We start from the raw sequence: 9668 nt of genomic DNA on the forward strand, positions 1-9668 counted from the left end.
AGCATCCCGGTCCAGAAAAGGCCGCAACTGGCGTACCAGGCGTACCCGGTAAAACGCCCCCCTGGCCACAGCCGTCAACTGGTCTTCCAGTGTCAGCCGTGGATCCAGGAGGACCCCCAGATTGCGTACCCTCTCCGAGGGGGCCAAAATTTCGCCCCCTATAGTCAGCGATGGAGTCAGCTGACCATACCTTGGAGCCAGCAACCACAGCCACTCCGTCTTGGAAGGGTTGAGCCTGAGTCTGTTTCTCCCCATCCAGACCCGTACGGCCTCCAGACACCGGGCCATCACGTCAAGGGCATCATTGGGGTGGCCTGGGGTGTATTCGATGAGCATTATCATCTAATCAAACCACTGGATGATTTCGGTCACAGATCTAATAAACTAGCGCACAATTCCCCAGAAAGGGCTCCAAAGGCACTGACTGCAGGACTGAGCCAACTCACCCGGGGGACAGGAAGTCCAGAGCGACGTTGTACTCGGTGTAGTTTGTTCTGCCTTGTAGGCAGCGGAGGTTCCACCCTGAAATGATGCCATCCAAACTGCCAAAAATGTTCTCTACCAGCCAAGGAAAGATGGCGTGCAGCTCCTTTGCAGAAGAGAATAGCTGGAATCAGAAGAGAGATGGCTTCCCCCAGACCCTCTCGCCCCCTGGGCCATTTCCGGCTCCTGGGAGAGCCGGGCTTTCCTTGCCAGTGGACGAAGAGCCACTTCAAATTTTGGCTTAATTTTTATTTATAATTATAATCACAGATACACACACATACGGGCATGCTGGGGTCCTCACTTAATGACATGCGGGATTCGGTTAACAGCAACAGTGACTGCTGGGATTGCTGTTGCTAAGCGATATGGTCACATGATGTCAAGCTTTACAACCACACTGCTTAGTGATAGGAAATCTGGTCCCAATTAGCATAGTAACTCGAGGACTACCTGCCCGGGTCCATGTTTGTCTCTAGAGCTTCACTAAGCTCTTTCTTGGCTTCTTCTGCTGCCCTCCCTCTTTTCTCCTCAACTGTTTGCAATTGTGCTCTTAGCACCCCCTTATTTCAGAATTCCACCTATCCTGGGCTCCTTTTCCCATGGGATCCTACTGCTCTGAGTCTACTAAAATCCACTTTTTTGAAGTCCACTTCACCTGCTTGCATTGTTTCCATCTGCCTTACAAGGAGAATCTGAAGCACCACAGAGGTCCTTTTCTTTAATGTCCCTGCTACTTCCACTTTCACCAACTTTTCCCATATTAATTTGTATCACTTCAAGGACAGTTGATCCTTGTGACTTCCTCAGCCTTCTGAAAAGCCCTCTTGGCAGCTTCAAGTGGACCATAATTTTCAGAATTAATACTTTAACAGATTTTTATTTTTATTTTTAAAAAACACCCTTTCTGGTTCTTTTTCATGGACTGGAAGGCGGATGAAAATACCACTTGTGCCCACAGACTCTTGGGTTTATTTCGGATTCCTTGTAGTATCATTTTTCTCTGCATGCATCAGTGGGAAGCTCTAGAAGCGGTTCTGTCAAATCCCTGATCCTGCTTCCCTTCCTAAGCCAGTGGGCTCACAGGCCAGTGGGCGCAATCAGCCTAACTTACAGAGAATTGCTTCCAGGATCAGTTTCCGTTCTTGTCAGCCTTGCGAGGTAGCCCAGACAAAAAGCATCCCTGGAACAACTAGTAATACCAGTAACTTTACTGTAAGGTTACATTAACAGAAGCAAGTCTGATAGGAATATCCTCTCCTCTTGCCTTTATAGTCTAAGAAACTAGGAAGATGTTTGTCTGAGATGTTTGTCATGCCCCCCCCCCCTGCTTCTGCAGGCTTAGCTGCCTCTTATCTGACCATTATCTAGTCTGCAGCTCTTCCATATACAATTATAGTTTTATACCTAATGAACAATTGCCCTTTCTACTGGCTGAAGCACAGACACTCACTGCTTTTCCAGAGCTGCTGAGAGTTTGTGCTTGTTAGAAAAAGACGCCAGGTTGTTTTCAAGCAGGAAAACAAACATGGCACATGCAGTGTAGGTCACTATTAGAGACTCCTGCCTATTCATCTTTTTTTCCCTTCTATTTAGAACCCCAAAGTTTTATTTCTCCTTCTAGTCCTTTCTCAATCTAATTGGCCTGGTTAAAAATCTTGATTTCAAGAATAAAATATGAAAGGGCTTTCTCTTAAATTCCCCTTCTGAACTTTCCAGCCAGGTCTTCCTATTCATACCTTGCCTTAGCCTGAAAGCAATAAGGCCTGTTCCCTTGAAAGAAGAAAAAAATATGTTATCAGAGGCCCTGGCTAGGGGCAAACTTCCTACCTTGGCAGGAAAATCTTCAATAATTGTCATGAGATCATGGCACCTCTGAGCAAAAGGCTTGTTCAGACAGTCAGCCTTTAAATTAGCCTGTTTCAAACAGAAAAGAGTATCAATCAATCAATCAGCATAGAGCTGGAAGGGACCTTGGAGGTCTTCTAGTCTAACCCCCTGCTCAAACAGGAGAACCTATCAATTCACCTTTCTGAGATAAAGCAATGAAACTCTATTTAAATGTTTGGCAAATGTTTCCTTTATATCAACACAATTACCATATTGATTGATTTCAACATTTAAGCAGCCTAGAACCAGAGCAAATATGAATTGGATGAGAACTGTAGCAGCAATTCTGTTTCTCTTAATTCAAACAGAATTTTATACAGAATTATGTTTTAATTCCACTTATCTACAAGAAACCACTTAAGCTGCTGGTAAATAAACTCTAAATATGCTGTTGGAATATGACATAAGTCTTAATAGAGACTTCTTATACCCTTTCTTTCAAGGCTGTATTGGCAATCGGGCGGGGGGGGGGGGNGGGGGGGGGGGGGAGGCACATAAACCACAAAAATTCCTGCTGATGATCCTCTGCCTGAGACCCATGTTCACTCTCCTTGTGAGTCAACAAATGCATAGACTTCTGTCTTCCCTTTTTACAGAGTAGAAAAGAAACACTTTACATTAAAGTGTGCAGCTTACTTTGCCTGAAAGTAAAAGAAGAGGTGCGACCTAATATTTTGCCAGAGACCCAAGACAAGTTTTGCTAGAAGGGGTACTTATTAGCTAGCTTATCCAAATGCCAAATAAAAGGCTGCATACAATTCAGGGGGGAAATCTGACCAAGATGATCAATAAACCCAAATTTATAATAAACATAGAAATGACTACTCTGCAGTCAATATCCAGTGTCACCGCAATGTGGACATCAGCAGAGTTTTATTTTTCCTTTTAGTCCTTTCTCAGTCTAAGTCTAGGCTGCATTATGACCTGTTTTGGGCCCTAGGCACTTTTGCCTTTGTGGACCTTTTCCTTCAAAAAAGTAATACTATTAAAAATTTAATGTAATGTTCACAATTTTCTTGGTGGCATTAATATATGACTTAACTTTTATTTTGAATAGCAGATGTTTTATTAGTATTTTATGTGTATGAATTCTAATTGTGTACATTTTTAAGGCGGAGAAGGCAAGGCAACTTCCTTTTTACTCTTTCTGACTTTTGAAAACATATTTTTGTGGGTCCCAGGCTGCGTGTCTTCGGGGTGAATGGGTCGGTCGGTGCTGGGGAAAGAGCAAAAGCCGAGTCGTGGGAAGACAGCGGAGGGAACCGGCTCCCTTCAGCCTGAGAAAGAGGAGGCGGCTCCCTTCACCGAAGCCGGGAGGATTTCTTTCGTGGCCGGGAGGGCCGCAAGACCGAAGCCAGCTGTTGGCGGGGACCGCCCGCCCAACAACCTCCTTCCCCGGGGAGCCCCCTCCTCGGCGCCCGCCCGCCCGGCCGGCCGACCCACCCGCCCCGCCGGGCTCCGCTCAGGGCGGAGAGAGGGAGGGAGGGAGAGGGCCGCCCCCCAGCCCACCCCCCCAAAACGCAGCCAGCCAGCCGGGGCCCCTTCGGGCTCTTCGGGCGCGGCTTACCAGCAGGTAGCTGGGCAGAGGGAAAGGCGGCGCGGCCGGCTCGGGGCTCTTGGCGCGGCCCGGCGCGGCCCTCATGGCGGAGGAAACGTCGCTGCCCGCGCGCCCCGATGACGTCACTGACCGCTCGCGCTGCTTCCGGCGCTGTGGGTGGGCGCCCGCGCCCGCCCGTCCGCCCGTCAGACCGGAGAGGCCGCTTCGGCGCGGCGGAGTTCTGGTGGCCGGGGCTGTGCTGGGGGGGCCGAGGCCGGGCCAGGGGCCGAAGGAGGCCTGAAGACCCCCAGACGGGCCTCCCTTGGGCGGGGAGCGGGTTTCTCATGGCGCAGTGCCCGGAGGGGGTCTCCTCCCTCTGCAAGCTCCTTTCTACTAAAGGAGATGTCAGCATTTCAGCATGGCAGCCGTTGTTCCTTCTGGAGTTTGGGAAACTTTGTTTTCGTCTAACCAAAGCCGTTTTTAAGAATCCGAGAAGTCTGCTTTTCAGCAACAGTAGGGAGCGTATTCTGGAACTCCTTGAATGCGCTTAACAACTAAACAATAAAATAGAATAATAGAATAGAATAAAAACTTTATTGTCACTTTAAATGTACGCTAATCAAAATAGAATGGAATAGTAGTTCCGCTATAAATACTTCGAAACCTCCTCCCAGCGGGGAGCAACAGAAGCAGACCGTGAAGTGGGTGTGAGCAGTGCTTCAAGCTCTAAGCACGTAGCGCTTATAAGCAGTACCCTTATGTTATGTGCTCCTGGCTACTTCCCTTCGCAACCTCCTGCACTCCAGAGAATCATTTCCCCCATAGCCAGCAGGTCAGTGGTGGTGGTGGAACTGTAACACTTCTTCCCTTAAAGGAAGGGCAGCATAAATACGGCCAGGTGAAGAAACTTACTTGGGTTCTTACTTGAGGCAACAATAAACGGTAGCATTTCCCACTTCTGTGATGGTGTGGTATGTCTTTATTTGCACTTTACATATGTCTGGCTAAGAGACAATAGCAAGAGACGATCCATTATAAATGAAAGCTGCATGGCAATACCATTCAAAACCTTTCTTAGCAGAGCAGGGGAATGACAGAAAAGCTGTGTGCACGCACAGACACTGAACAGGATCTGAGAGCTTTGTGAATGCCTTGTTATGAGGGAGATGCTACCAGTGAGGGAAATCCCTTACTCTTCTGTCTTCAGAATCAGAATAGAGTTGGAAGAGAGACCTTGGAGGTTTCTATATCATTTCAGACAAGTGGCTGACCAGTCTCTTCTTAAAAATCTCCAGTGATGGAGCACCCACAACGTCTGAAGGCAAGCTGTTCCACTGGTTAATTGTTCTCGCTGTTAGGAAGTTTCTCCTTAAATACAGGTTGCTTCTCTCTGACCAGTTTCCATCCATTGTTTCTAGTGCTTTGGAAAATAAGTTGACTCTCCTCCTTGTGGCAGTCTCTCAAATACTGGAATACTGCTATCATGTCACTCCTAGTCCTTCTTTTCGCTATACTGGCCATTCCCAAATCCTGCAACAATTCTTTATATGTTTTAGTCTCCAGGCCTTTAATCATCTTAGTTGCTCTTCTTTGCACTTTTTCCTAAACTCTCAACATCTTTTTTGTAATGTGACCAAAACTGGATCCAGTATTCCAGATGTGGCTTTACTAAGGCTTTATAAAGCGGTACTAATACTTCATGTGATTTTGATTCTATGCCTCTGTTTATACAATCAAGATTGTATTGACTTTTTTGGCTGCTGCTGCACAGTGCTGGCTCATGTTTAAGTGATCATCCACTAGGACTCCAAGGTCCCTCTCACAGTTACTGTTTTCGAGCCAGGTTTTGCTTAATCTGTACTCGTACCTTTGGCTTTTCCTGCCCAGGTGTAAAACCTTGCTTTTCTCCACATTAAAGTTCATTTTGTCAGATAGGGCCCATTGTTCAAGACTGTCAAGATCTTTTTGGATCCTGACCTTGTCTTCTGAGGTGTTGGCTATTCCTGCCAGCTTAGTGTCATCTGCAAATTGAATGAGTTCCCCTTCTATTCCCTCATCTAAGTCATTTTTGAAGATATTGAAGAGTACTGGGCCTAAGACGGAGCCTTGTGGTACCCCACTGCTTACTTCTCTCCTTGTAGAGTAGTCCATTAAGGACGACTTGTTGAGTACGGTTTGTCAGCCCTTTACAAAACCATCTGGTGGTGATGTTGTCTATTTCACCTTTTTCTAGCTTACCAAGAAGTAGTTTGTGGTCTACTTTGTCAAATGCCTTGCTGAAATCTAAATATACTATGTCCACAGCATTTTGCTGGTCTACTGATTTAGTCACTTTGTCAAAGAATGAAATAAGATTGGTTTGGCATGATCTGTTTTTGACAAACCTGTGCTTGCTACCAGTTATAACTTTATTTGTTTCTAGATGTTCACAGATCTGTTTTTTATTATTATTTATTCCAGTATCTTCCCAGGTATTGATGTCAGGCTGATTGGTCTGTAGTTCCTGGGTCTGTTTTTTCCCTTTTTTTGGAGATGGGAACCACATCAGCTCTTTTCCAGTCCTCTGGTAGTTCCCCAGTGCTCCAGGATCTTTGAAAAATATAGTTCAGTGGTTCTGAGATCACATCTGCCAGTTCCTTGAGAACCTTGGGGTGTAATCCATCTGGTCCCAGTGATTTGAACTCGTCTAGGCTGGGCAGGTGCTCACTTATCATTTTCTTGCCTATCTTAACTTGTGTTTCTATTCTGTTTTTTATGGCACTATTTTTGATAGGTTGGTCTGTTTTTTCCCTTTTCCCCTTTTCCAATCCTCTGGTAGTTCCCTGGTGTTCCAGAATTTTTGAAATATATGGTACAGTGGTTCTGAGATGACATCTGCCAGCTCCTTCAGAGCTCGGGTGTAGTCCATCAAGTCTCAGTGATTTATGTTCATCAATATCAGACAGGTGTTCTCTTACCATTTTCTTGCTTATTTTAATTTTTATTTCTAGTCTGTTTTTTACAGTTATGTTTTTGGTAGGTTGGGCTATACTTTCTTTTTGCGTGAAGACTGATGCAGAGAATGAGTTAAGCAGCTTTGCTTTCTCTCTACTGCCTGTTACTTCTTTGCCATCTTCTCTCTTGACTTTTTTCTTTTTATTTATATGTTGAAAGAAACTTTATTATCTTTAACTTTTGTTGCAAGTCTTTGTTCATTCTGAGCCTTTGCTTTCCTGACTTCATCTTTGCAGATACATTCGTTAATTGATTAGCAAAGAGTTCATCTATTTCTTCTGCTTGATGGGTTGCTTGTAGTATACTCCTGTAGCAATGTCATTTTCTCCCCTTTTATATTGACCCATATGGATTCTAGGAGATTTTCATGCTTGGTTTTGTGTATTTCTGTAGAGATATAGTGATATTTTATATATATACAATGCAACTCCCACTTGCTCTTTTGTTGGGTCTGTTTCTTTTGAATAATTTGTATCCTTCAATCACTACATTCCAGTCATGAGTTTCATTCCACCAAGTTTCAGTAATGGCAACTATATCATATCAGCCTTCATGCATTAATACTTCAAGTTCACCCTGTTTCTTTCCCTAAACTTTGAGCGTTCGTGTATAGGCATTTGAGTCATTTATGGATCTTTGGTATGTTTCTTGTATCTCCTACTTTGTAATTGGGATATCCATCCTTTCCATCACTATTTCATTATGTTTTTCTTTTTTTTAATTTCTTTTTTCTCTTTACTCCCTTCCTCCTTATCTAGTGGTTTTTGCTTGGAATCAGGTTCTATAGGTCTTGAAGTTTGCCCCCCTTCCCCCTCATTTTTATTTTAAAGCCCTTTTGATAAGATGAGCCAGTCATTTTCCAAATATATTCTTTCCAGTTCTTGTGAGGTGCAGTCCTTCCCTTGCCAGTAGCCCTTCATGTAGGTAATGCAAACCATAGCCTAGGAAACTGAAGTTCTCTTGTGACACTAGTTTTTAAGCCAGTGGTTCGTTTCTAAAATTCTTTGCTTCCTCTTTGGATGTTGGCCTTTTGTTGGAAGTATAGATGACAACACCACTTGTGCTCCTAATTCTTTAACTTTCTTCCCTAGCTGTTCATAATCTCTTATTATTGTTTTCAGAGTCATTGTTGTGTCATTGGTCACCATGTGTAAGAAAAGAAAGGGGTAGTAATCCGTGGGATTGATTATTTTATTAAGGTACTCAGTTACAGCTTTGATTTTTCCTCCAGGGAGACAATATTCCTCCCTAGATTTGACTGCCTGGTTTGCAGACTATAGTTTCTATTCCCCAAAGCATTGAATCTCCTATCGCCAATATTCGCCTTTTTTTCTTAGAGAAGTCTGGAATACTTTTCTTCCTTTTCTCAGGAGTGCTGGGTTGTGTCTGATTTTTGGAAACTATCGATGAGTGCTCTTTTGTGAGTGTCTGCACATTTTCTTCCAGGGGGAGGGTGGAAAAGCGATTGTTTAGTTCCAGAGGGGCTTCACTGCAGTGGGCTAGGGCAGATAGTAGGGACTTTGCTCTTGGTTCTTTTCTTCTAAGTTCTTCTTGTTCCTATATTCCTCCTTTGCAATAATAATAATAATAATAATAATAATAATAATAATAATAATAATAATAATAATAATAAAGTTGGAAGGGGCCTTGGAGGTCATCTAGTCCAACCCCCTGCTCAGGCAGGAAACCCTATACCATTTCAGACAAATGGCTGTCCAGTCTCTTTTTAAAAACTTCCAGTGTTGGAGCATTCACCGCTTCTGGAGGCAGGTTGGTTAATTGTTAATTGTTCTAACTGTCAGGAAGTTTCTCCTTAGTTCTAGGTTGCTTCTCTCTTTGATTAGTTTCCATCTGTTGCTTCTTGTCCTGCCTTCTGGTGCTTTGGAAAATAGTTTGACTCCCTCTTCTTTGTGGCAACCCCTGAGATATTGCAACACTGCTATCATGTCCCCCCTCCAGTCCCCTAATCATCTTTGTTGCTCTTCTCTGTACTCTTTCCAGAGTCTCAACATCTTTTTTACATCGTGGTGACCAAAACTGGATGCAGAATTCCAAGTGTGGCCTTACCAAGGCATTGTAAAGTGGTATTAATACTTCACGTGATCTTGATTTTATCCCTCTGTTAATGCAGCCTAGCACTGTATTGGCTTTTTTGGCAGCTGCAGAACACGGCTGGCTCATATTTAAGTGATTGTCCACTAGGACTCCGAGATCCCTCTCACAGTTACTACTGTTGAGCAAGGTACCCCCTATACTATACCTGTACATTTGATTTTTCTTGCCTAAATGTAGAACCTTACTTTTTTCACCATTGAATTTCATTTTGTTGGATAGCACCCAGTGTTCAAGTCTGTCCAGATCCTCCTGTATCTTAAGCCTGTCTTCTGGAGTGTTGGCTATTCCTGCCAACTTGGTGTCATCTGCAAATTTGATGAGTTCCCCATCTATCCCCTCGTCCAAATCATTGATGAAGATGTTGAAGAGCACTGGGCCCAGAACAGAGCCCTGGGGCACCCCACTACACACTTCCCTCCATGTAGATGCGGTTCCATTGAGGACAACACACTGAGTACGGCCGGTCAGCCAGCTACGGATCCATCTGGTGGTGATGCTGTCTAACCCACATTTTTCTATCTTATCAAGTAGTAGGTTGTGATCTACTTTATCAAATGCCTTACTGAAGTCCAAGTAAATTATATCCACAGCATTCCTCTGGTCCACTAATTTTGTCACTTGGTCAAAGAATGCAATAAGATTTGTCTGG

General features: G+C 44.2%; 1 protein-coding gene across 1 annotated transcript in view; it reads right to left on the reverse strand.

The window, feature by feature from the left end:
* Positions 1-2358, reverse strand: part of SMPD4 (sphingomyelin phosphodiesterase 4) — a 22372-nt gene extending 20014 nt beyond the window's left edge. Inside the window, exons 1-2 of the mRNA XM_015818621.1 lie at positions 2314-2358; positions 447-589 (exon numbers count right to left, since the gene is read on the reverse strand). Of these exons, the coding sequence (XP_015674107.1) occupies positions 447-589; positions 2314-2343 (173 nt within the window). The 5' untranslated portion in view covers positions 2344-2358. The remainder of the gene's footprint in view (positions 1-446; positions 590-2313) is intronic.
* Between the last annotated feature and the right edge of the window lie 7310 nt (positions 2359-9668).

The sequence above is a fragment of the Protobothrops mucrosquamatus genome, unplaced genomic scaffold, assembly GCF_001527695.2.
Source record: "Protobothrops mucrosquamatus isolate PMUCROS unplaced genomic scaffold, P.Mucros_1.0 scaffold769, whole genome shotgun sequence".
In the NCBI taxonomy this organism is placed as follows: Eukaryota; Metazoa; Chordata; class Lepidosauria; order Squamata; family Viperidae; genus Protobothrops; species Protobothrops mucrosquamatus.